The 27,562-nt window shown below is 41.7% G+C and overlaps 1 protein-coding gene across 1 annotated transcript in view; it reads right to left on the bottom strand.

Annotated features, from left to right (window-relative positions):
* HLF (HLF transcription factor, PAR bZIP family member) overlaps positions 1-26,553 on the bottom strand; it is a 32,794-nt gene extending 6,241 nt beyond the window's left edge. The window contains exon 1 of the mRNA XM_035891639.1: positions 26,223-26,553. Coding sequence (XP_035747532.1) covers positions 26,223-26,418 — 196 coding nt within the window. The 5' untranslated portion in view covers positions 26,419-26,553. The remainder of the gene's footprint in view (positions 1-26,222) is intronic.
* Between the last annotated feature and the right edge of the window lie 1,009 nt (positions 26,554-27,562).

Genomic DNA, 27,562 nt, shown 5'->3' with positions numbered 1-27,562 from the left:
CCCCCGCAGAGCCGCGGCACCGCCCGCGTGGTTGAAGCGCCCCGGTGTCGGTAACGGAGGGGGGGAACACCCCGGCCGGGGCCTGTTTTAAAGCCGGCCCAAAGGGCTCAACGCACCAAGGCGTTCGTGTAGCCTTGCTTTAAATGGGCGGCTAATCTCTACACGGGCTGGCAGACACAGGCTTATTTGAAGGATTAAACGCAGGAAAGCTTCCTTTGATGTGAGAACGCTTGTAACCAGAGCAGCCAGGTCTAAGGTAGACAAATATATAGACATACGCACATGCAAACCTTGCAAATGCTGTAATACGAAGCAAGATGCTAGCTCTGACTACTTTGATAGTGCTTCTGGTGAGCATGCAGGGTGTTTCTAAAAGTCAAGTGGATTGTGAAATCTGCCCCAGCTTTCCAATTGCCCTAAACAAAAGAGCCTGTATTTAAATATTGCTGAAGTTCCAGGTACACGGTATCAGTTTACATATTATCATTTATCTATAACGTGCCATATTACACAATTACATGAGCTCTGTAATCATTGGCCTCAAGAAATTTCACAATATATCTCCCTGAAAAAGGAAAGGGCAAAAATGCTCCTTTTAAACACAGGAAATGGCAGTATTGCATCTTACCACTGCAATAGCGAAATAAAGGAGAGCGCGATGCATCTCCAAGGTGATCTGGGAGCAGAACCTACAGCAATGGAGATCCCACCTTGTTCCCTACGCGCACACACCGCACTTCCCCCGGTCCAAGCTCTCGCTTCTGAAGACCTGGTCCTTCAGCAAACACACGATGCCCCAGGACCCAGCGTGAAGCTCCTTCAAGGTTTACGCTACTACTAATGCAAAGCCTGAACAAATCATGCACGCAGCTAAATGTTATCACCTAGGAGCCTGGGACTATGGCCCTGGAAGATATTCCTACGCGCACACCGCGTGCACACCTCTATCCCTCTGCGCGGGCTGACTCTGTTCTGCCATTCTCCTGTAAACGATCAGGAACTCCACGGAGAACAACAGAGTTAATAAGGGTGTCTAAAACCCCAGGCAGAAAACCCAGTATTTCCTTGTCCAGCATTTTACGTTAGGCAACTCCTGGCACTTGGTATCTTTTTATTTATTCTATCAAGTTTTGCCAACAATACAAGCCAGGAACCTGTCTTCGTTAGTTTACTGGCTAATGGCCATCACATCTATGTGGTGCTGGAACTCATCGTAACCCAAGACGACAGTGTGGGCTGCGCTGGGCTTGGCACTGCTGTTACTGCAGGACTACAGTACGTGGCCTCACGTTACACCGCTCTCCAAGCTCCTCTCCCCGTGTGCGCATGGCACTTCAGCTGCGCATCCTTCTGCCAAATTTGTTCAGGGTGTTATTTTTATGCACTGAATTCCTCGCAATCAGAGGTAGGTCAAACAAGCACAGCTATCTGAACGTCATGTGCCCAGCAGCCGACTAATCCTCACATCAGCAAGCTTCACAGCTGTCACAACATCCAGAGAAAGAGCCGGTCAGAGGCTGCGATGCGCAAGGAATCGGCCAAGGAGGAAGCCTACAACACCAGCAGCCAAGGCCAGGCAAAGGTAAAGCACCTCACTGCTCAGCATCAGGAGCCAGATGCCTTTGTTGCCAGTCTCTGTATTATTTAAACACTCTGCCCTCGCAACAGCAGCCAAATTTTCACAACAGTGAAGTGGCTGGACTGTTTAACGTGCTTAGCTTTGTTCTCAATGGGGGCTGACAATTGCCAAGGGGTTTGGAAAGAACTTAGCCCCTCTATTTAAGTTGCTGAAATGAAAGCTCTTGAGCATTAAGCTTTTTTGGAAATCCAGCTGCAGAACTCCACGGTGGTGGTGGATGCAAGCTGGGAACAATGGTTAATGGAAACTTCCCCTCATACCACCCTAGTGATGTGTCTCAACCACGGCCTGGAGAGACCACAACTATGTCAACACTGGCCTTTTGTCTGGAGACTTTCCCGCTTGTAGAGCTCCACTCAAGCAACACCGAGTATGCCAGGACAGACACAGCTCCAGGTGTCTCCTGGCAAAGGAATCAGCAGGTCTTGACAACTCCAGCAGTTATGGCTGCCCCAACATCTTGCCTTCCGCTAATGCTCTTGGTGTTGCTCTGGCAGATATTAGCAATAACGGAAAAATTTCCAGAAAGAAGAACTTGAAAGAAAGTTGGCTGTTCTAACCCTTTCAGTCCTCCTCCTCCCAGCAGAGACTGCCAGTGAGGAAGTCCAATGTAATGCCAATATTTTCAGTGCGGCTCCTTGTTCAAAGAGAAATGGACTGAGGCCATTCACTTGTGTCATCTAGGTCACCAAATGGCTGGTAAAAAAAAAAAAAAAGCAGCTTTTAATTGTTTGCAATAATTAAAATGCACAATTCAAAAGCATAGTAGCATTTCTATGCTGATCTGGTGTTGTGGGGAGCTCAATCACCATATCCTGACTCTTAATTTCCCCCTCTTGAAACATCCCACCTACCAGCTGTGCCCAGGAGAGTTAAGACGGAAATAACCTCTTCAACTGCACCACTGCTTGACAGACTTCTTATTTGTATGGCAAGAGATCCCCGGTGAATTATGTGGAACTCAATCTTGAATCATTCAACTCCCATAGAAATGTGCCTGATTTTCAGAAAAATCTCCCTTCTCGCAGCCCTTCCACACTTTTCATCAGCTCAACAGCTGGCTGGAGAACAGCGATGGGAAAAAGAGAAGAAAAGGGAGTGGAAGTGTGCTAATCAAAATATTTTCCCCTATTTTTCACACGTATGTTGGAGGGAAAGAAAAGAGGAGTTTCTTACCCAATTTATTAGCAGCCCAGAGATAAAAATATGTGTTTGCTAATAATTTTTCTTTATATAAGCTAAAAGCACTTGGGGTATGCCAGTCAGACTATACAGTACGGCAGTTAAATTGACAGATAATCCTCACCCAGAGCTGCTCCAGAGAACCCCATTGCTCTGCCAATACGTTTTCCAAATCGTCTATCCGCTTGGCGGCCGGCCAGCTATTTGGGATAGTTCTCTTACTCCAAATCACAGCCTGTCCCAGACTAATCTGTCATCTATTTCTGCATTAACTCCTTCAGCCTCTAGGAAAAGTTATCTCGATACAGAACACAAGGCACTGTGCAGGAATCCAGACAGGCAAAAATCCCCGCAGGCAGTGAAGTAAAAGGAGTATTCTGGAGGCCAAGATTTATCCAAGGACAGTATCTTGTCAGGCTATAATTCCTCAGTTACAGTATTATAAAGCATTATCTGATTTCCCTAGTATTAGGATTTTAGTGTATTCCAGAATCTGAAACATTTACATGGATAGTGAGACCATCTATACTAGACCTATACTAGCCCTAAAGGGAACAACGAGCCGCACTGTATGATCTTCCAGCCCTCACATGGCAGGACAAACCCAACCACTCTCTGCCTGGGGGTGAAGAAGACACTTCACCTCGGGTGTATTTATGTAAGCAGTTATTAGAGGAGCTTTATTTTCTTCCGAACCATCAGGGGATCAGTGTATTTTGACCAGTGCTCCACCCTGGCACAGACATTCCTCTATTTCTTATCTTACACAAACTTGATGCTGTCGACCATGGGGTGACTGCAAACACTTCCTGAGGAAAGAAGGATCTTAATCCAATGCAGCCACAACATATTTGCTGCTCTTAACACACGCTATAAAATACTGGCACATAAAAGTGTTTTTAAAACATGTACTTTTTAAAGATATCAGCATTGTTTACAAACCTTGTGCATTTAATTATAAAAGAATTGTCATTTCCCCTCTCAGCATTGTGTGCCTCCTGCTCTGGGCCTCTACAGTATTATTACAGGCAGGACTGGTAGTTTTATTAAGGTTGTCTGACGCTTCCCATTAAAGGATGCTGTCTTCAGTTCCTTAGACCTTTGCCAGATTTCAACCATTCTGTTTGGATTTGTATGTGCCAATTATGTTTCTGCCAAAATGGTTCTACAGTTTCCCGAAAAAGGTTCAGCAAAAATACTTTGTTTTGAACCTGTTAAAAATTTGTGGCAAACTTCTCACTGAACGGTGCTAGTGGCCTGTGCACTGGAAGAGAGGGCAGCTCCTGGATCAATGTCATTTCCCTTTTGTTTGCCTTCTTAAAATCTAGTTACTGCAAGCGTGCTAAGGCTGGGTGAGAAAGGGGCAACTTGAGTTAGTGATTAGGATTGAAAGCTGAGAAGGAGGCAAAGGAGGTGGCGAAGGTGAGGATGAGGGAGACTGGGAGCTGAAGGGGTGAATGGAAGCGCCTGGAAGAGGAAGGCTGCTTCAGCAAAGGCTGGGATGAATGCATTCAGAAAAGCATTGTTAAAGGGAACAGGGCAGGAGAGTGCCTGTGCTGATGGTACAGATGCAGCTCCAGGCTCCCGCGTCCCACAGATCCTCTGCTATCAGCGAATAGTGAAGTGCGCTGGCAAAGCTCCCTGTCCCCCTTCAGCTCCTTACAGCGCGGGTAAGTTGTCATCCTCTGCTCAGTCCAAGCGGCAGGATGCTGTGGGGTGCTGTCAGGTCCATGCCTATGAATTTCCAATGTGCCTGTTGTCAGGGTGGCACATGAGGAAATCCAAGTTGTCTTTTCAATTTATTTTGTTTTTTTTTTTTAATTAAATGCAGGAGTTGTTTTAAGAAGCACAGTGATGGTTGCAACAATCTTTAAAGTTTTGATCACATACTATTTTTTCCTCATGCAGGAGTCACTTGGTTCACCCATTTTGATTTATCCAAATGGACCCATACATTATTTGCCACAAATTATTCCAACCTCCTGTAGAGACACCATTAGCAACTTTTCAGGAGTTCCCTCCAGCATTGATGACTACTGCATCTACGTAGTTCACAGAACCAATTTTTTCCCCACGAGACCCCCATGAAAGAAAGGACAACACTTCCTCCTTGCAGGTGAAGGACAGAAGTACAGACATTTTGAATCAAAAGTACGCAGCCAGCCTCTCAGGTTAGCTGACATTATAGGCATTGCCTGCATTTCAAATCAACTCTCACTGCCTCCTGTTGCAGGCTGGGGGCTATACACTGACACAAGTGAGGGCCACCCAAGGTATCAAACTGGGCTCCTCACGAGAAGGGAAGCAAACACGCAGCATGACAAGATCACATAATCAAGTGACTTGCTCACAATTCTGCTGAAACTTCATGGCAAAATCCAGTCTCTCTAGACAAAATCCTTCTGTCTTTCCTGCCAGATCTTCCCTTCTCCTGTTGTTCCCTGCATCCTCTCACATCTGCAGTAAATGAGGTCAAGATCCAAGATCCTACAGACAACCGCTTCCTTCCTGAAACAGCCTTGATTGAACCCAAAGCTGGTCTGACCTCTATTCAAAAGGGAAAAGGGAAAAAAGAAGATATAATGTAATTAAAGCCTGCATCTCCAAGCAGACAAGGGAGAGGGATGTGCTATCTGCAGCTGCACATGTGGCCTTCGGTCGAGTGTTTGCAGGCTTTTGAGAGTTTGACTTTGCAACTCCTGCATGTGGTTAACATAACGTGCATGTAATATGCTATGCCTGCTGTGCCAGTAACATTCTGCCCTTCAAAAGCAATAAACAAACAAATATGAGGCACCACCAGTTAAAATTTTCCACTATGTCTACTGGACATAAGACTCTTCCATAAGATCCATACTCTGAGAAACCTTACCCTGCCTGTGTGAAGGCAGCACAGACCTCAGTGAGGCCCCATTTCTGAAAGCTACCAGGAAATCAAACTTTCCTTCCCTCCCAAACCAGCCCCTGACAACCAAACTGCAAGAGGTCTGAAAGTAGTTGTTCCTGTTCTGAACGTTTCCCTTGCAGAGGTGCTACATGCAGAAAGCTACGGGTTTAACCTGCTCCTGGGACACTGCAGATGGAATTTTGAACTCTTGAAAAGCATGAAATCCACAGCCCTCTTAAATGCTTTCCTAATTTTTTGTAGGGTGCTGCTTTCCTTACAAAGATAGGCCATGATGGCGTTAAGTGGGGACAGGGCCTGAAGAGAAGCTGCAGGGAAGAATGTTCAGACAAGTATTTAATTTTGATTTACACTTGGCTTAGAAGCACGTTTCACTTTCAGATGCTGATATTCTCTGGTGCATTGGAGCTTCGTGACATCCTTTGGCATATCTGTGTGTATTTCTGTTAATTGGCAATTCACATACAGTAAGGTTGCTCAAAAAGTACAATTCTTCTTTCTTTTCTTAAAGGAAAGGTTCCAGAGAAGCATCAGAACTGTTAACCCATTCTGAAGGAGACAAAAAGATCCATTTTTCTTTCCTTGGACAATTACATACTCAGCTTTAATAAACCAACCTCAAACTAGATTTTAGATAGAGCCCCTGCTTTAGATAACAGCCTCATACGACATCCATAAATATGCCTTCACGTGGAATACCACTCAAAACAAAGAGAGCACTTGTCCTCAAGATACGTTCATGCCACTGCCAACGTCCTCTGCAGGACTCCAGACCAAGTAAGTTCCTCTCACATTGTTCTGTTTATTTGACTAATGAGCAGCACACTCTCAGTCAGTAAACAGGTCTTGCAAAAAGCCGTCGTGTAATCCTGAAAGCATATGCCACCCATGACTCATGTATCTATTACCCAGTTCTGGTACCCAAGCCCATCTCGCTTGGGTGTGTTATCAAAACACAACCAATTGAGGTTTCAAGTGGCATGGAAAAGCCACGTGAAACAGGTACTTTTCCTCTAACTCCCAATCAGGAGCTAATGCAAAGCCTGAGAGACAGCCAACAGATGCTATCAGCTGCTCCCTGAATATAAGAAAAAGGGGTCACTGGGCAGAGTTACAGGAACTTGCAAATCTCGCCTTCTCTTTTGATCCGTTCTGTACGCACGAATCTGAACTATCTGTTGAAGCAGCTTTTTTACTTTTTTACTTTTTTTGTTCACTATACCAAAGTACATTCTTACATGACAAAACTAAATTGATGCTTTATAGAGGATGATTTGTATAAAATAATCACGTTTTAAGAAGTAGAGATGCCAGAATGAGGACACACTGTTCCCATAACCTTCTAAGTAAGGCTTAGTACATTTGCTTTTCTGACTTAAATTAGGACCCTCTAACATGTTTGGGAAAAAAAAAACAAAATAGCAACCCCCAAAAACTTGTATGTGGTTTGTTACAGCCCAATAACTGCAGAGGTCTAATTTGCTTTTACATACTAGTTTTATTCCCAATGAGCACACACAAAGAAAGCACGAGCACGAGGGTGCGTGGTTGAATCTTTTTCTCTATTGATATATTTTATCTTAATTTACAAAGTATACAAATGCATCAGTCTTGGGTAGTCTGAAAAGTGGGTCAGAGGAGGAAGGAAACACGTAGCCACAGCTTAGGGAAAATTCCAGAAGAACAGGCCGTTGCATACAGATGTTACCCGTGTATCCGTAACTACTTTTTTACAGCTGCTGCATAATACAGGTTTTCGTGGCACATCAGACACAGACAAAACCAGGGAACTTCAGAAAGCAAGTCTGATTAAAAGAAACAATGACACTGAACACTGAGCAAGACATTGTCTTACACATTCACTTCTAAACCTGAGAGTCATCTAGCACCAGAAAATGGTAAGAAGCTACTGTGCTGAGGAGTCTCAAACCCCAAACTAATGCCTGCAGAGATTTCTGCACCTAAGAACAGCAGTCACGTTTTTACAGGAAGATGAAGGGGAACCGAGCAAAAAAATCTCAGGGAAAAGGGACCAGAAAAAGCAACACATACCAAAATCTTCATGTTCTTATCCTTTAAAAATAGTGGCAGTGAAAAAGGTTGGCAATGGAATATTTCTTGAAGAAATCCTGGAATCCTAATACTTATTTGCCTTCCTGTCACCTCCTCTGAACACACTACGAATGCACGTTCTGAATACAACAGTTATGCAGAACCTGTGAAGATTCTGAACCATGTCAAAAATAGAATGAAAATGCCCCAAGACACAAAAGTCAAACCCCCTTCCATCTATTATTGTGATGCCTTCAGAAAGCGTATCTCAGCAAAACAGATCAATAAAACTTCACTTGACTGCCATTTGAGATTGCTATTTCTTTCAAACTCTTTTCCCGCAATTTGCAAGTAATAGAGGCTTTACTTCTGCTATCACACACAGTGTGGCTCTCCATTGCCAATCTATATAGAAATATCATGAACAAATTAAGTCAATATATTAAAAATAAAAATATCAATATACTAAAAATAAAAAAATCAATATACTGAAAATAAAAAAACATATATGAGTGTAAACTTGAGGCCAATGTGAACTGGCAAATCACTTACCAATTCACCGCTTATGGGAGCTTTTAAACATACATGTATATGTTTTATAAATGTACATAAACTTAGAGGACTGTTCACTAAAAATCATCATTAAGAAAAGTGTAAGCTAATGGTAGCAGTATACAGTAACTGTATTTTTTAATAAAGTATTTTTCTTCCAGTAACCATAGCTGCAAATTTCAAATTAGTTGCCAATCCAGACATACCAAATAACTTTCAAACAATATCTTGGCACTGAAACGTTTCTTGAATAGAGACCCTTCTACCCCTTTGAATACAGTACATTTCGTAGAAGTGTCTGCCCACCCGGGAACAAAGCCCTCTGCGTGCTGCGCTGTGCTCGGCGCTTCCCAGCAGCCAGACGACCAGCTCAACAGCACGCTGTTTAAAAACAATGTGTTTTCCTACTTCCACAGGCAACGTATCACTGGTATGCAGCACCGCTATTTCAGGTTTACTTGGGATAGGGGAAAGTGCCAACGCACCTACCTTTGACACCTTCAGTTTCTACAACACTTGCAATTTATATTAAATGTAACAGTGCTTTACCAAAAGCTGACGCCCACAGGAGTAAATCCACCAGTCTGGCTTCCTTTTTACAACAGTGGTCATCCCATTCTCTACACGGGATACCCGTGAGACAGTATATGCCTCACTGTGCAAGGTTTTTGAGGGGATTTGGGGGGAGGACAGAACACGACACAATCCTTTGTGTTATTTGCCTCTTATTCACCAGGTCACCTGTAGGCAAAGACGCTGCAAGCTTCACTGCCCCTGCAGAACTCCCGCTACGTGCCCCTGATGAATTTAGGATTGGGTCTGCGAGAGTTGGCCATGCAGAAAAAAGTGTATCTGTGCCCAAATGGAAGGAGAAACGCTGGAGAGTTGGAAAGCTCTGCAAGCTGAGGGCAGCAACAATTCATAGGCTTGGAAAATTATGTGGGCTTTACCTTTTACACTCCTGTTAACTCTGATTTTCATGAAGTAGGTGGTGTTGCTACAGCAACTGTCATATCACATCATTTCTGCTGTCTCTGTCACAGAGATCATCTTATTTTATCTTAAACGCAAATATGCAGCTTTTCTTCTTCTATTCTAAAGCCCTCTATATTTTGAATATAAAAAATTACACAAAATAGAGCTATGCCACATAAATGCTATTTTTTAAAACTGTAGCAAAGCTTACAGGACATTTTTATTTGTTCTCCTTTTACAAACGCAGAAGGAATAAAAAAAAAGTCACTGATCAGATTTATGGTAATCCAGAGTTTCAGAACCAAATTAAGAGCTGGTCTCATGCTAAAGATGCTTCGTGCCACCTTTAATGTGTTCTTCCTGCAGAAGCTAACCCTGTGTTCTGGTGAACCTCACCAGAAGTAACTCAGCTATTCACAGGTGAGAACACCTTGCTTCCTCGTGCCCAGGCCATTTATTCACATGCATTCCACACAACTCACACCCAGCTTAGATGATGCTGCCCACCCACCGCACACAACACACTGTTCAACTCACATACCTCACCCGCTTAACCTGCAGCCTGAAGAAGCATCCACTGAAGCAGAAGTCTCAACTCAACTTTACCTGTTACAGAAGGTTTGTCCTAGTTGCTAGGGATGAGGTCGCTGCCTGGCTTTGCAGCTCCCTTGCTCAGTAACCGGAGAACTTGGCTCTGACTCCCTTGCCTCCATTTTGCTGCCTCAATAAAATCTCTGAGGGCTGAATGCACAAGCAAAACTCAGTAAAATCCTGATGATGGAAAGGCTCTATTAAATTTTTGTTATTAACATGCATTCCAACTCGTGCACTCACAGATCTTCCTTTAAAAAAACCCAAATGTGGAACAGTACAGTTCAGTTACACCCTCAGGCTACTCAGGAAACAAAAGAAAGCCCTATTTATAGTCAAAGGTTATTGCACAGACCACTCAACCACTAGCACAGCTCAGACCACCAGATCAAGCTCTGCCACAGCCTAAGCTGGTAAGTATTAGCGACATGCTTAGGGACATGGTTTAGTGGTGGGATGGTGGGGTTAGGTTAAAGGTTGGACTCGATGATCTCAAAGGTCTTTTCCAACCAAAGTGATTCTATGATCCTATTTATATCTGCTTCTTCACAAGCCTTTCCAGTCACTTTCAAAACAGGAATCCAGTCACCAAATTACACTTCACTTCTACACAGACAGGGCCTGGGCAGATGGAAATCTGCCTGCACACACCTAACCTGTGGGCAAGAACTGTATCTTGTGTACCTGGTTAAAGGCTATGCACACAATTAACAAACCAAGTGGCCTTTCAGTGACTTTGCAAGCTTCATTTCAGTGCCCCCCTACTTGACTTTAGCTCAGCTTCCTACAGAAATGAGTTTTGTGCAATCGTACTGTCCACATGTCTGCCTCGCCTCCTCCCAGCAACTTTTGAAACTGTTAGCCAATTTCAAACAAATTTGGCAGAGAGGTATGGACATGTATTACTAATAAGCTTTGTGAAAACAATGTAAATTTAAGAAGCTCTAAACTCCCCAGCTGCAGGAACGCTGCAGAAGCCTCGTTACACATCAGCGAACCCATGGAGATTTTGCTGCTCACAGAACAGATTCTTTGGGCAGGCAGTAGGAAAGAAAAAGGAAAGTATTCACCAAGTTATTATTTGTTACGGCAGTCAGGAAAGTCAGTTAATCCTCTTGTTCTCTACTGGAATTGAGAATATCTTTTCACCTTATTCCACCCACTCATTTACTATTTCCAGTAATCAGGAGCAAAATTATTTGTTTGACAACTGCACTGCCACTTGACAACCTCTCTGAATTTCACACAGGCACATCTGGTATTGATAGCCATTAAAATAGTCATGCACATGTCCTGTCTTAAAAATCAGTGTAGAACAGTCAGATGTGGACAACCCAGCTGTCTGGTATCATCTGAGCATTTATTTATTCTTATAATATGTAGTGAAAACCAGAGCTCTACTAGAAAGAGCTTTTTTCTATTATCCGCAGCACTTATTATGCAAGTAATTTAAGTCTTCCAACCAAGACACAGTAGGAGTGTTTGGGAATCAACAAATTTGCTCTGGCAGCAATGAAACATTCATTATTAGGTTTGGGGTGGGGAGGGATTTGGTTGGAGGGGGGAATTTTTTTTTTTTCTTAAAGGTTTTCTTAAAATGCAAACCAAAAAGCTAGGTGAAGAACGAGGGTAGGACTCATAGCTAAGAACTAGAGTGCTCCAGATTTATGCTGGAAACTGCCCGTCTCTGCCCACTTGGGGGGACACGCTAACACAGATCAGTAGTTGCAAGATCAGAGATCCGTTCTAACCCTCTTCCTTCTTACTCTCACTTCAGTTATTTCAGTGTCACTAATGTCCACAATTACTGAAGCCTGGGGAAGAACGGGTTAAACTTCGCAAAGAAAAAGCAAGCAAGAGAAACACCTTTCCTCTTTCTGCTTAACTGGATAATTGGTTAGCAGGAACCTGCTTGATGAGTTTCAGCAGCTCCTAGAGATGGGGGCAAGGCTATTTCTGAGAGCGGCTAAAGCTGCCGACTGTATAAACATCTTTAAGCCCCCCTTGCTACGGTTGTTTTTTTGACATTTCCAGAAGGCAATGAAGCAGTTTGTGTACCAAAGAGTCATCCAAAACCAGTAAGAGCAGGGAACTGAACTATTTTAGGCAGAATATTTTATAGATGTTATACACATAAAACTGTCTTATAGTCAGAATAAATAGATGATTTAAAAAATGTTTTAAGTGAATGAAGGAAGACTAAATAATTTTCACTGCAATGGAGAGAGCATAACAGTAAGATTCAAATGAATAAATAATAGATTCCGTCCTAGTAATTTAAGGGGCTAAGAAAATTCTAGTTCTGAAGGCTCATGTGACAAATCAAAGGGCTTCACTGGATCTGTACAATCCTCTAGGCTTATTACTTGATACAATTTACCTATAATGCAAAGATTTTACTCAAGTAATTAGCGATTTTGAGTCCAGTTGGTTAAAAACAAAGTACACGAAGGTTGATTTTCACACAGGGATTATTTTGTCCCATATCAGATGTGTGTGCAAGCACATGAGTTTAAAAAAAAAAAAAAAAAAGAAAAAGACAAAGCCTGGTAAAATCTTGCTGTAAATTCAAACCAGTCACAACTGTATCATCACCAAAGCAGCACCTATAGCAATCACTGCAAAACACTGGAAAAGATTTACTTAGCACTGTCCATACTATCAATCATCTTCATCTCTGTTTATTCACCTTGATGTTTCAATCAACTAAACACTGCAAATGATAAATAGATGTTTATACACATGGAGTTTTAATGTCAAGAACCAAACTCTCCCTTCCTGAAGCTCTGTCAGTCAACACCAGCCAGGAGTCTCACCATGGGGCTCCTTCTCCCAGGTTCTCTTCTCTCTGAGGATTCAGAAGAGACTAAGAGAAGAAGGCAACTGTAAATTTATATTCTAAAGAACAACATACAGGTTTGGGGAAAAGTATCGCAGCTTTTGTCAGCACTGATCTGCTCAGACACTGCTTGAAGTGTCCAATGAAGCTACCGTAAAAACAGACTTCCAGGGTCAGTACTGTCCATACCCACCCTTCCCCACATTTCAAGAGATGTCCCTTTGTAAAATAACAGGAACTTCTCCTCAAACACTACTGCTTGCAGTCATGTTTTGTACCCCCTCCCCAAGCACTATGTGTTTTTGTACTATTTTTTCATACAAGGGTGCCCTCGGAGATGTTGGGGTTTCAAACCCAGAGCCAACTTTCCAAAACACACTGTATTTTGAAAAGCCCATTTTTGTTTCACAGAGAAATAAATGAGTTTGCATCATAAAGCCTTTACCCCCCAAACCCAAAGCCTCCCATACAGTTAAAAATCAAATCCAGCTTTATTTTCCTGCATGAGTCAGGCTGCATGCAAACAACTTCAGTGGAGGGCAAACTTGGGGTGGAGAATAGAACTGAAGTAAGAACAAGTATCCCTCTCTGGATTTCTAACAGCACACTCCTATTTTCCCAAGACATTTGCTAATATTCTCATTTTAAAACTAGAGGAAAGCCACCCCCTTCCCCCCAAAAGAAGTTTTAAATATTATAAAGACACACAAGGACACACTTTATTATTTTAACAATTATTGCTATTTTCAGAGCTCCAGCACAGCTACTTCCTTCCATAATTGGACTTCAATCAAACCGTAGTGAAGCTTTTGATCTTGGAAAGAGTAACAACATAGCTCTGTTATCGGCACATAGGGGGCAAAGAGTAGGACATCCAGAATTTTTCAATAAAAGACAGTTAATTGCTTTGACTTATATTTATCAAAGGTCATGGCTACAAGTTCTGAGTGCACATACATAACGGTGCACACTGCAAAATCTTGTATAGGCTGGCCAAAGTAAGTATTGGGATTATACTATCTGTGTGCATTTAAAAAAAAAAAAAAAAAAAAAAAAAAAAAAAAAAAAAAAAGAAGAAAAAAGCAGCAAAACAATGCTAGATTACTATCCAAATATACCCCAGTGGATGTCCTGCCAAATAGCAAACATGTGGCTGTAAGCTCCAAACTGAAATAAAAGCTTGGCCAGAAGCCCAGAGCTTCACTGTATTTTGCTCAGCTAGCCATAGTCTGGCAGAACAGAGTGAACACATTCTCAGCCACGTGATAAAGAAGCCCGTCGGGCCAAGCTGATTTCCTTGTGTTGGTTAAATGTGATCTTCAGACTGTACACACCAGCGGCTTTGGGAAAACGTGAGAAAGTGGGAAACAACAAGCCACAGGCTATAAACTGGAGGGCAGCAAAAAAAAATACTTAAAAGAGTTTGCTTAAATGTTAGTGTTGCCAGTGCTGTACTTTAAAAAGGTGTTAGCTGGGCTCGTAGGGCTGAGCACATTTGGCAAGGGTGCGGAGCACCCGACATTCACCTGGATTTCCATAGGAGTTACACACCATCAGCTCCTTCAAGAACACAGACCCCAAAAGGACCTGATTCAGAAAAGGCACTCCAAATTCTTCATTGTAGAGGATTATGAAAGCTTCCCATCAGTGGCTCAAAAATGCAAAACGCTGAACTACTTCAAATTCCATATTCAGGAGAATCAGAGGTACTTGGGCCTCTCAGGATGTGGCCCAGTACAGGAAGGTATGACTGATGGTGGTATACATCCCCTATGGCTCACACTTCGCTGACTCCACTTAACTAGTCACAAAGTAACACTACTGAACACAGAGAAACAGTCATGAAGGGAGATAGAATTTGGGCAAAGGATTCAATCCTCAAAACATGTAGGGTCTAATGGGATAAAAGCTGCCCCGATGATAAGATATTATATTTTGATAGTAGTGATAATAATGTTTTTAAATAACTGACTTAGGAAGAGACGAACAGCATCCCTGGCCGGCATCAGAGGTGCACGTGACTTGTGAGAGCATGTTACATGTGGAAGCAGAAAGAAAAGCCTCCAAATGCTAGACCTCAGAAGTACATCCCTGCTACAGATAAGAGCAACTCAGACGAAACAGTCATGAGAGTACATAAGAAAAGTGAGACTTGTTTACTTTCCAACCGAAATAAATTTATAGCCTAGACACGTGCAGCAGCCAGTGAAATCAGAGATGCACACGAGTTGACAATTACACCTCCAGTTCTTTTCTTCTATTTGGCTAATGATTTCTTTTCACGTGTTCAGAACAGCTTCCAGACAGACTACCACAATTTTCAACAATGACTTCAACCATGTCGCACTGAGAAAATTGAACAGATAAGAGAGTTTAGAAGAGTGTTTCTTAAACCCGATGATGAGTCCAGTCCAACAGAAGGATCAGCCTTTCTGAGAGCAGCCACGTGATTATGGATGCATGACCGTCAGGTCTCGGAGTCTGGACAATCCATGCCCTGATTTTTTAAGCGACGAGACAGCAACAGCTAAGGTGTTTCAAGGAGACACCCAACTGCAGTTGTCCAGCATCTGTAACTGAAGGCTTGTGGTTTAACCTCCTCAAGAGGTGGGTATGCAGGTTAACTTTAAATATGCTGCACTCCTTCCTAATTCTGACATTTAAGTATACAGTTGAGTGATGCAGGCGTTCACAAGGTCAACCTCCTGCTCTGTTTTACTCAATTTATGTTACCCTCAAAAAATGGCTCAATCACCAGACTACTACCACTTCAGAAAAACCTTAATCTAATGAGCAATACCCATTTTTTTTGCTTAACTGAATTTGAGTAAGGCACTGTCACAATATATGGCTAAGGAACATGCCGCAATCTTGATACCTGACCTATTAACCTTATCTGTTATTTATCTTCTTCCAAGAAAAATAATCTTCACTACAGGCAAGGGAATTAATTCCTCATTTTTCAGTGTAGATATACTGATACAGAGGGCAGGCCCTTAGACAGTGTCATACTATGGCCAGTCCCTTGTGACTAACCTGCTTGGGTAGGTACAGTCCCTGGAGAAACCTGGAAATCAAGAGTGGGAATTAAACAAAGGTGCCCTAAGGTACTCTTCGCTTCACTCTCCAAAGTCTGCGCGCTCTTTACTAGTCTTCAGAGCAGTGATCACCCAGCTCAACAGGGCTTTGTTTCTGGCCACCTTTCTTTAGCTACCTAGTTCAGTCACTCATTACACTCCACCCTCACTCTGGTAAGCAAAGAGAACTGAGCTACTCCATGGGGCTAGCCCAGCATACAAAATGGAGACACCAAATTAAATTATCTCAGGATGCATGTAACACCAAAAAAACCCCATTGAGCAAATATATGCTGTTGTGGAACTTTTACTTTGACATCCATATGCTGCTGTGGTGTACTTCAAACAGCAGTGAGCTTAGTGCTTGCAGTTACTCAGATTTGTATCTGATTTTTTTACTCTTCCAAGACTTTACACAGTCTGGAAAAAAAAAAAAAAGGCAAAGCAAAAAAAAAAAAAAATTGCAACATTTCCCAGTAAACTCTCTCCAACTTAATCCTGAGAAGGCAGGAAGAAACTCTTGAGCGTCTTTTCATATAGTTGTTTTTTTTTTTTAAAAAAACACACTTATCTAGCATATGTCACTGCCAGACCAAACAGGCGTTCGGGCCTCAGTTAAGTGCTACCTTACCACAAAGGGTATCGAAATGCCTCGATGCTATGCTGGAAACAGAACACAGGAAGGTAGAAAGGTTCTAACAAATTTCTAAATGCCTTAAGAAGTATGTGTGTTCAGGGATAGAGGGAATGGGACGCTCAGGGAGCAGCGGAGTCCACCCAGCCGCGCGGCATTATACTGCGAGCATGTTGTGTCATTACAGCTTTATCCCGACACACCCATATTTACTGCACACAATGTACTGTACAATTCACAATGCCAAGAAACTCAACATATCTAATCTGGCAGAAAAACTAAGTCATATCAGGTTAATCCAATTCTTAAATTGCACAACTTTGAAAAGCCAATAGGAAAACAAATCTTCCCTCAGCTTGTGCTCCCCCTATTCCTCCTCCTAACGCACAAACCCTGCCACGACCTACTACTCCTCTTTGATCCCTCGACATTTTTAGCCCACTCTCACTGTCCCGTTTTTCATTCACTTCTAACCTACCTCCACCCCAGACCCCAGTGGCAGAGTGGAAAGTTACACCGACAACAGCAAGCCGTAAAAGGCAGTTCTGTGTGCAGCGCCCTGGCCAAAACACGCTGTGAAGAATGAATGGCAAGACACATACACAAGGTCACTTGGACACCTGCCCGCACGTGATACTGCAATAATTCTGATAACAGCCCTCTAATTCGATTCTGGCTGACTGCAAGGTGGTTTCAAACAGGGCAGCAGAGTTGGGGGGGCGCTTATGTGGCACAAGAGGAACAGGATACAGCAAGGTTGTGTAAAAGTTCAGAAAATTTCTACGTAAAATAATTGTGCTCAACTTTGGAGATGACAGAGATCCTTGCATTGCCTGGGTTCAGTGCGTTCAAGATCTTGCCTACAAACCTTATAGTTGGTTTTGTAGCTTGTCTTTTTAAATGAAACCTTGGAGTCTCATATAATCACGAGACTCCGGAAACTGAGGATTTTAAAATAAGAGTTAACGGTGGAAAAAAGCTTAGTGACACTCAACACGCACTAAACCAATTAAACCTGGTTTCTTGCGGATTCATTTCTCAAAGTGAATTGACATCTCATGGTGTCTAAAAAGGTGTCAGCTTTCCCAGAAGCATTTCACACAGATCAGGCATTTTAAAGGTCTTATGTAAATTCTCTGACACAGAAAATGCACATTTACATTACAGCTCTTCCTGCTCAGTAACATATTCCTTTCCTATCCACTCATCTATTTTCATGAAATTTGAGGAATGCAATTATTCTTTCAGAATCACAACTTTCTTGCCACATTTGGTTAAAATCAGCCAATATACTCAAAAATCATGAAGCAGGAACACACAAGAGGCCACACATACCTAGCACATATCCCAAAGCTCATCCATCACAGCAAGCAACAGAGCTGTAAGAGTTACATAGATAAAATGGCCCAACGCCCCATGCTGCAACGAGGGGCCGCAGCCGCAAGGATTACAGACGCCAGTAACATCTATATTTCCACTATGCAGCACAAAGAGAGAGAGAACAGTGGTATGTCCGATTGCTGCAGGGTCCTTCAAATTAAGTCAGTTTAACCCTCTCTGTTTTGATGAGGAACAGGATTGGGTTTGGAGCGCTTAGTTCCTACTTACTAAGCATTAGAAACTAAGCACACAGCTGTTTTTTAAAGCAGACTTCTTGCTGGAATAGGACTCATATCCAAATGCTGAAATGGTGAGTTTGTAAAAATCACTATACTGTTTTAAGTCACCTCCTCTGTTTCAATGCAGCCCTCTCGCTTTGAGCCTGTGTTTTATATTCTGCAGCCTTGAGTAATATACTCTTCCACAAGGTTTAGTGCTATTATTTCAGGAATCTCGCTGAACTAAAAATATTGATTGCTCCGTCAAATGGAGGTCTGCAGGAGTATTTTGTGTTTAGAATTTTCACATTATTGTTCTTTCAGTCTTTCAAAATGCAATCCACAGTTCCCTTCCTCGCCTTCTTAGAATCTCAAGTTGTAAGCAGTTACTAGTGGGACTGCATTTAATTTCTGGTTTTAGGGCTTTTATCTGTATCGTGATTGCTAAGTTACCAGGCCACCTCAAATACAGCAATGTCCACATAGAGGAATTAAGTAGGTAGGGAGCCTTACAAGCAATTTAAAAAAATTTTAAGATCCAACCACACAAAGTAATGGATCTTGCTATGGACAGAGAACCCTGTTCATCCATTTGTTTATTAAATTCAGGAGTACCAACTAGTTCTGTAATGAATTACTTAATCTTTGACCTATTGTCCACAGCCATGTTCCAGAACAAAGAATTTATAGCAAGCTGAGCTCCCTAAGGCTAATTGGAAAAGAACACTTTTTTTTTTTTTTTAAAACCATTCTCCATCCTCAACAAATCTTGGCCAAACTATGTATTTTTGCCTCTCCGCTTATACACCTACATATCTAAGGACGACATTCTGTTACAGATGAGTTATTGCTATAGTTCACTCTAGCTTCTCGTGTAGTAAACGCATACTAATACATCAATCTATGGGTACCTGTCAAGTTTTGTTTCAGTTATCATTTAGGTTTGTGTTCCAGTTGATAAAGACCTGAGTTTTCTAGGACCCTAATGCAATTTGGACTTTTTATTTCCTCCAACAAACAGCCATACACCAAAGCACAAGCAAAGAGCGTCAAGACAGAATTTTTAGCAGGGCCTGTTGCGATAGGACAGTGGGTAATGGTTTTAATTTAAAAGAGGGTAGATTTAGACTAGATGTAAGAAATGTTTCGCAATGGCGCAGGTTGCTCAGAGAGGTGGTAGAGGCCCCATCCCTGGAAACATTCAAGGTCAGGTTAGACAAGGCTCTGACCAACGTGCTCCAGTTGAAGACATCCCTGCCCATGGCAGGGGAGTGGGACTAGATGACCTTTAAAGGTCCCTTCCAGCCCAAACTATTCTATGATTTTAAGATCCTCAATGCCTGTTTTCATTAAATGACAAATAATATGAACCAGAGAATACTACCGGTAAGATGAAGAGCTAAAGCTGTTTCTCTCACAGTTGAGCAGAGAACCCTGAAGCAAGAGCATGCCACATCAGAGAAGCTAAGCAATGGTGTTGGATAGAGTACAATGAAAATCTGGGCCAAATTTAGTCCTGGCAAGATTTAGTTCAGAAAATGGGACAGGGAGGCATAGCTGTACAACAGCTTCAAGTGTGTCAGAAATGCGAGAGGTTGAACAATAACTTGTATTCATTTAAAACCTGATGGATAGCACCTCAGTTACACAAAGCTGAAGTGCTATGAAGAGCCCTAGCAGAATGAAAAAAAAGAGGGAAAAAAATAATAATAAAAAATAATGTTGCAACACATGCTGCCTTACCTACCTATGTTAGCTCTCCCCAGATCAGCTCTGAAGCTCTCAGGACCAAATTCAGCTTTGTGATAAATAGATGGCTTCTTTAATGACATTTGTTCATTAAAAAAAAAAAAAAAGCAACACAAGCTACAGAATCTGTTTGTCATGCATTCATTTTGACAGTCGCGCATTTTACATTCATTTTCTATAATAACTCATTATGTATAGCATTCTATTAGATGGAATAGATTTGAGGTTTAAGTAAATGGTTTTTTTCAGAGCTTTCATTATCTACTTAATACAGAAGAGATCAAACCACAGGTTTTCTTGAATATAACTTAGTTGAAATGTTCTTATCTGATCACACCAGTCCTCTGTGGAATTCAGACAAAATACTGAAAATGTATTTTATTTGTTATGAAACTGAGACTTCAAAAAAAGGAAACTTAAGATCATGTTTGTGCTATACAAACACTAAATAGCTCCATGATGTACTGCCAGCCAAGCAAGCTTCTGATTTCATAATGCTCTAAAGTCCTCTAAAGTCCAGTGATGAGTATGCCCCTTCATCCTGAGAAAACTCCACTGCTGCACTGAGAGCCATTACCCCCTTAAAAAAAAAATAAATCCAGAAATATGAAGGACAAGAGAGTGAATGGTGACATTTTGCTGCTCCACCTAGGAGGTGATGGAGAACAGTCAACAAGCTGCTCTCCTGCTGAGCAACACTGAAATCAGTGAGACCACATGAGGAGTAAAGTACTCATTGCTGAGATTAATTGGGCAGAATCTGGCCACTACTAGCTCCCACAGTTGCCAATCCGCTGTCACATAAATATGTAGAGATTGAAACAATTTAATGTGTTTCCTAGTATCTTCATCTAATCAGATAATATCAGTCTTCTTCCTATACATCTCCTGATGAGGTCTTCGCTCTTAACTATAACATATTGTTTTATGAAAGACTTCAGGGTGTACTTGCTTCTTAAAAATCAAATCACTGCACTAGAGAATCATTGAATCACTCTCCAATACACTTGGAGACAAGAAGCAAGACTCAGAGAAAGACACTGTACTTTTTCTAGGTAATTGCAACAAGTTCAACATCCAGACATCCTTGAAGTGTCTTTCTGAAGGGACAAAAAACTGTACTTGTTCCCTCTATGTATCCTATTCCTAACTCCAGATAACGCTTACCTGCCTAAGTAGCTCTATTTGTGTGGAAAGCACTATTCCTGATAAGAGCTGAAGAGTCAGGCCAGGTGTATTTTAAAAGTATCACATAAAATCCAAGATGTTTCATGCTGTTTACTGTTTGAATTAACAAGTTCTTTCATGCAGTCAAGCAATTATTTAACCAATAATCAACATTTAACAGTGAATATTAAAATGAGATCTCTTGAAGGAGACACGGTGTTCTTGCTTCTAGCATTAACAAGGCTTGTGCGTTCAGCACTTTTTTTCCCTGTTATCATGTGACAGGCTATTTTTAATATTTGCCTGAATATATTTTGCCTCTTCCTTTGATCCAGAAAGCAGTTTTGTGAGGCTTGTCTGCATATTGCATTTCCCTTGCTGTAGCAGTCCGGAGCGAAGCTTTTCCACTTCACTGCAATTTCGGCATCGGCTGGTAATGGCAGGAGCGCAGAGCCGTGCGTGCGTGCCTGCTGCTCTAGCAAAAGCCATGCTGAGCAGGCTGCACAGGGGACTGCCACGTGCCTAAAGCACATGGTCATGCAGCAACAGCCACCCAGAGCCTCATGTGAGAGTCAATGTGAAGAGCAGCTCTCGGTACCAGCCTGCCTGACGCTTTAGCTGGTCATTCCCATGTTGTCACGTGGGAGAACAAAGGTCAGGAAATTCCCAGCTCCTCTTGGTGCTGGAGGTAAGAGCCCTTCGACTCTAAGAGAGGGGGCTCATGCTCTGGCTCATGCAACACCTAGTAACTGCTTGTAAACAATGATTAAAGCTTAGGAGAGGATTCCACACACAAGCTGGCAGCTGGGAATGCTGCCCTTCACACTACAAAGGCTGTGCTGGAAGAGGAGGTCACGTTAAGAAACACAGGGGAAGGAATACTGCAATACAGGGAGTGTTGCACACACACCCTTCTGCGGGCCGCCCCCTTCACCAAGTCATCCCCAGTATGCAGTTGGGAGGCTGGATGGAGCAAGAACAAACCTCTCCCAACTGGCTGCTGTGCCTATCACAAACAAGAGTTAGAAGAAAATGCTGAGAACCACCCAGTCACGCCTAGTGTCAATCACGACGGTTCAGTATCTAAGCGAGAAGTAAAAGGTAATCGATACCATGCTCTAGATGAAGTATCTCGGCCGAATAAATAAAACACAGCATTTAATAAAATCTTAGCATTCTTGCTGGGGTGGTGGTCTAAGTACACTTCAAATAGAAACAGTTTTCAGCTTTTTGATTAACATACCCCTCAATCTTTTTTTTTTTTTTTTTTTTAAAACTGAAAGTGAAGACTTGCAGATACTGCACATGTCTATTTCCACAGCAGATTACAAAGTTTGGGGTTTTGAGGTTGGGTTGTTGTTTTTGGGTTTTTTTTTTTTTTTCCCTCCTTTCTTTAAATAATCTTTGGCAGATCCTTTGCAAGTAGTCTAAGGCACCCAGCCATCCAGGCAACACAGACTGAAAACCACTGTCACAGGAACGCAAAGAATGAGGGAGTTTTTTCAAAGCCTATCCTTGTTAAGGAGCTGGGCAGTAACAAAACACAGCCTGTCACTGTGTCAGCATCTCCTCCATGATATAGTCCTACATCCAAGGCTTTGGGGGGGGGCGGGGGGGGGGGGGGGAAAATCCGATCTAGGGGGAGGGGAAAAAATCTGATCTAAACCACAAAATCCCCCAAAACTTCTGATTAGGGTCTTCCGCCAGACTTAGCTGATGCTTCTGAACTCTTAATTCACTCCGTTCAAACCCTTTACAGTAGCTGCCCCATTCACCCAAGTAAGGGCTACACATGGAAGAGCCAGGTAAAAGCAACCACCAACTAGTTAGTTTTCTACAAAATATAAACCTCCCTTTACATACAAACTGCTACAAATACTCCCGATTTCCTTAAAGGACTCCACAGTTAAACTGAGGTTTATGCTCCACCAAAGAAATGGCAGAAGACAACGCAAGGTCTGCAACAGATTACGAACCAAGAAACTGTGACTGCAGTAACGGGCTACTGTAAAAGCTGGCTTTATAAAGCCTGTTTTTCTGAGGGAGACTACAGATTTCAACCAACTAACCAGCAACCAATACAGGGAGAGAAAAGAAGTTTCAAATGCATTACGTATTACAATGAACAGTGGTCTGTAATGCTAAAGCAAATCAAAATACTATTTTTTATTAACAAAATTGGTACTGTGAAAAGGAAATCTTGCAACAGCCATTACCCTGCGTCCCTCTTCTTCAAAAAGAGAACCAGTATTTGCCATACGTGCATTCCCCAAACAGGAATTTATGGGAAAGTAGGTGCTTGCTTTATTCTTTTCTATAGTCCAGAGAACAGATGATAAACTGGTGAGCCTGAACACTTTTCCATCAGCCAGACAGTCCAATACAGAACTAAGTTAAATCTATAAGGAAACTTTTTGTTGTTATTTTTTTACTTTTAAGGAAAAAAAAAAAAATCAGTGAGGATTTTGTAATGTCATGTTTACCGTCAGGGTCAACTCAGCTTTGCTGAGCCTGATGACACTTCTCAGTGAATGCCAATGCAGATTTCCAGATCTCTTCCAGAGATGGTATAAAATACATATTTGGGCAATACCATTAGCTTCTACAGACAGCTAAGGTTTGTATTTCAACACACACACAAAATTAAATCTTCTTACGCCACTCTTCTATACACCCTCTATGTCCACGACAGACAATGCACGTCCGTAAGTCACATTCAGCTTTCCACATGCACGTGTGCATCCTCCCCCGCACGCAGTACATGCAGGTATAGGACTTTTGACGATCTGCACGTGATATGCTGATGCTAAATGCTGTGGAGCCATTTAAAGTAGGGACATAAGCAGTACAGGATTTGACCCTGCCTTCAGCCAGAGTCCACATGCTCAAACAGGTTTCCATTGTAAGACAAAATTCAGAGGGCACAGCAACAAAGTACTTTCAGGACAATTACTATCATCTAAAAAAATTAATTTCTCCTAAAAATAATAAGATCACATGGAACTAATTTTTATTGAAATTATATGCTTTATACTTTTGTTCTTGGGTTTATTACAATAATACAAATCACAACAGCCATGCACACTGGAACAGGAGCTCACACCAATCAAAAAAACCTTTCTTCATGTGACAGTTTAAAATAAAAAAGTAGTTCAAAAGTCTCAAGATATATTAACCAAAAGGCTTTAAAATAATGATTTTAAACATTTACCCCCATACTCACTTTCATATTTGAAAGCAGTGCATTTGCCTTGGCACTTTTATTACAATCTTAAATGCTTATTTTTACTTTTACTAAAAAATTGGCTTTTTTAAATACATACTGTCTTATTTCAAAACTTGCTCAAATGCTAAACTCTCAGATGATCTGCCCTTCAAAACAGGCTGTCAAAGTAAGATTTTTACGGGACAGTACATGAAAATTTCAACAACCTGATAATAAACCAGACTACTGTAATTAAGTCATAGTACCTATCTGTAATGGGGGGGAGGGTAAGAGAACATGATTTTAAGAAATGGAATGAGCTCCCTTTTAAAAAACACATTTAACCAAAAAATCGTATTATTCTTAAGGCAAGATGGAGTGGGGAAAAAGTACCTGCAAATTCAGATGTTTTATCCTACCCCAAGAGACATGACTTCTTTTACAACAGTAAAAAAGCATAGAGTTTCTAGTGCAAAAAGTTGGTAACCCGGAGCTGCAAATGGCTCAGGAAAAACTCAAAAAAAAAAAAAAAAAAAAAAAGAAAAATCAATGAGTTGAAAAGTCATGCAGACAGATGATTACAAATAAATTTTGACAGGTGATCATTAAAAGCCTGGCTCATAAACAGGCTCCTCTGAAAAAAACCAAACGACAGATTATCTGCTTTTAATTTTACGTGTGCACATGCAACAGAAAATGGTGTAGCATGTATGCACTGTTTTTAAAAACTGGCTCAGAAAAAGCAAGGGGTTTTTTATATTCCGCTCTTGCCAATTCCAAATATATTTTAACTTTGAAAACCCTTGTAAGTTATTAGTTAACTATGAACTGCCTTGAAAACTGAAATACAAAACAAAGTCAAATCCACATGAAGTGTAAGTAAATGAAATCCACGACTCAACACACACTTCTGACTTGAGGCCAAGGAGTCTGTTGACAGGTTTGGGTGCTTTGGGGGGGGTGCTTTATTTCTTTTTAATGAGAAAGGAATGTTGCAGACTTGTAAGACTTTTCTATTTCATCCTGCTCCACAACTTTTGTCCTTCTATTTATTTACTTTGCCCTCCTTATCAGATGATCCTGACAATGACTTCGCACGCTGAGCATGGCAAATGATCAAGCAGAAGGGAGAGGAGTGGTTTCCTGCTCCCAAGAGCACACTTTGCTCTAGCAAACCTTGTGTGAGCAGAAGAGCACAGTAAATAAGTCACCCTTGGTCTTTTCATTATTTTTTTTAAAAGAAAAAAAGGCAAAGCTCCATGTTTTCCAAACTTCAATGTTGACACTATTCCGCTGACCATGATCTCAGCCATGCTGGTGTCAAGCCAGAGCAGTTATTCTGGATTCGTACTAGTGTCTCTAAAGGGATGATTGCAAGCGCTAATAAACTAATAGAAGACTTCCACTGACATCAAACGAGTTTGAATCATGCATTACAATCAGAACTTGGACACCATGATGTTTTCTTTGCCTACAGCTTAAGTTGACTATAGATGTAATTTATCAAGTCAGGTCAGAGTTACACTCAGTTTATGCTAATTTAAGCAAGACTATAATGCAGCTCCAAAATTTAGGTCTTGCCCCATGAACTGTGGCAAATTTTACTTTGCTCAATAGAGAATAAGATTATGGTCAAAGTTTCAAACAGGAAGCATTGTCTTTAAGTTTTAACTTCAAAATAATTGCCCGCTCCTGTGTTCTCACATCAAATATCAGCGAAAGGAATACTGTCTTTCACTGCTCATTTAACAGCGTGGCATCTGTGCATTACTATTCTGCTTGTGATCTTTTTACTTGCCAAAAGCTGGGCTATCAATGAAGAAAGATAGGCAAGTTTCCTCAGAATTCCCACAGTTTCCTTACAAAATTTAAACAAAAATCCCTACGGAGCAACTTAGCAATAACTAGAGCTATGATTTTTGGGGTTTGGAGTGAGTGACTTGAATCATATTGGCTCTCTTTAAGCTGCCTGTCAACTGTACAGGGAGATGTAATTATTTAGACTGGAGAGGAAGGCTCACGCCAAAATCCATAGGAAGTTCTTAGGTCTGATTTACCTGGTCTGACCGGGCTCTGCATGCAGTTCTGCGACACCAAGCCTGGATGGACTGAAGTAGAAGCCCTGCTGCTGAGGTCCATGACAGAAGGTGATGCTGAGGTAGCTTGCTGGAGACCTGACTGGTGTGGGCTATGCTCATGTTGGTTTGGGCTGGGTGGAATGCCATTTTCTGAGAGGAACTCTTCCAGGTCCATGTATTCCAACTGGAAAGTGTCTCCATCGTATGGCAGTGTCTTGTCCCATAATGTCGGACCCAAGAAAGCTGACTGAGGGACCGTGGTACTGGTGCTGTCATCGTCTAACTTCTTCTCTTTGTCTTTTTCTTTACCGAATGCTTAAACAAAACACATAATAAAGGTGTAAGAGCTTAGTAATTAAAATATTAGCTACTACTACTTCAATTATTTCTGCTGCACTCTCAGTTGTAAGAAACGAATATTCCCTTCATAAAAATTTGATTCACTCTGTTTGGTAGAGAATTGATAAATCAAGACAACTGAGCACCTTTGCTGGATCCAACCACGATTTTGAGATTTTTCCTCTATCTGTAATGAACAATTCCACTGCACGCATGGCTTTGAATGTCAGCTTCAGTAAGTACTCAACGGACTTACAAGTGAGTAACTGTCAGCAAACTGGAAGGTGTTGCTACATTCTGCTGAAGAGGAACAGTCTTAGCCTAAAATCCCTGTAATTTATTATCTTGTCATACTTCTAAATTAAGGTCCCAGTCTTGCTACTCCTTACACAAGGAAAGCAGCCCTCAAATTCAGTACTTCTTAATGTTATTAACTCACGACAATGGTGAAGTCTGACAGAATATGTATTTTGATGTACAGAAGAGCTAACAAAAAATTCAAAAGCAGAAGGAAAAAAAAAAGTAAAAATGATGCTTCCTACTCATTCCTACAATATCCAGTGATTTCAACACAGTTTTGAAGGGAAACACATGGTTTCTCTAGAAGATTTGCAAGAATCTAAACCGATTAAGCTTTCTGCCAACTACCATGCCTTTTTAACATTATTTTTAACCACATGCAACAACCCCGGTGAAACCCTGCGAATCGCTTTGCAACGGAACTCGGAAAGCTGAGGACACAGCCAGCCTTGGCTCTGCAAGACCTCGCACAGGGTTTTGTTTTTAACGTGCATTCGATTCATTGGAAATACAAGGCGCAAGGGTGCCCGCGCTACCTTAGCTTGCCGGAAAAGTTGCAACTTTCTACTGTTAAAATGCCTTTCGGTTACAGGGGCGCAGGTTTCGCGGCGGGCGGGACAGAGCAGCCGGCGGCTCGAAGGGAGGCTGCGGCGGGACCCGGGCTCAGGCTGGGGGGCTCC

The sequence above is a fragment of the Egretta garzetta genome, unplaced genomic scaffold, assembly GCF_000687185.1.
Source record: "Egretta garzetta isolate BGI_Z169 unplaced genomic scaffold, ASM68718v1 scaffold213, whole genome shotgun sequence".
Classification (NCBI taxonomy): Eukaryota; Metazoa; Chordata; class Aves; order Pelecaniformes; family Ardeidae; genus Egretta; species Egretta garzetta.
The sequence above is the reverse complement of the archived record's forward strand: the minus strand, read 5'-3'. Positions and strand labels throughout refer to the sequence as shown.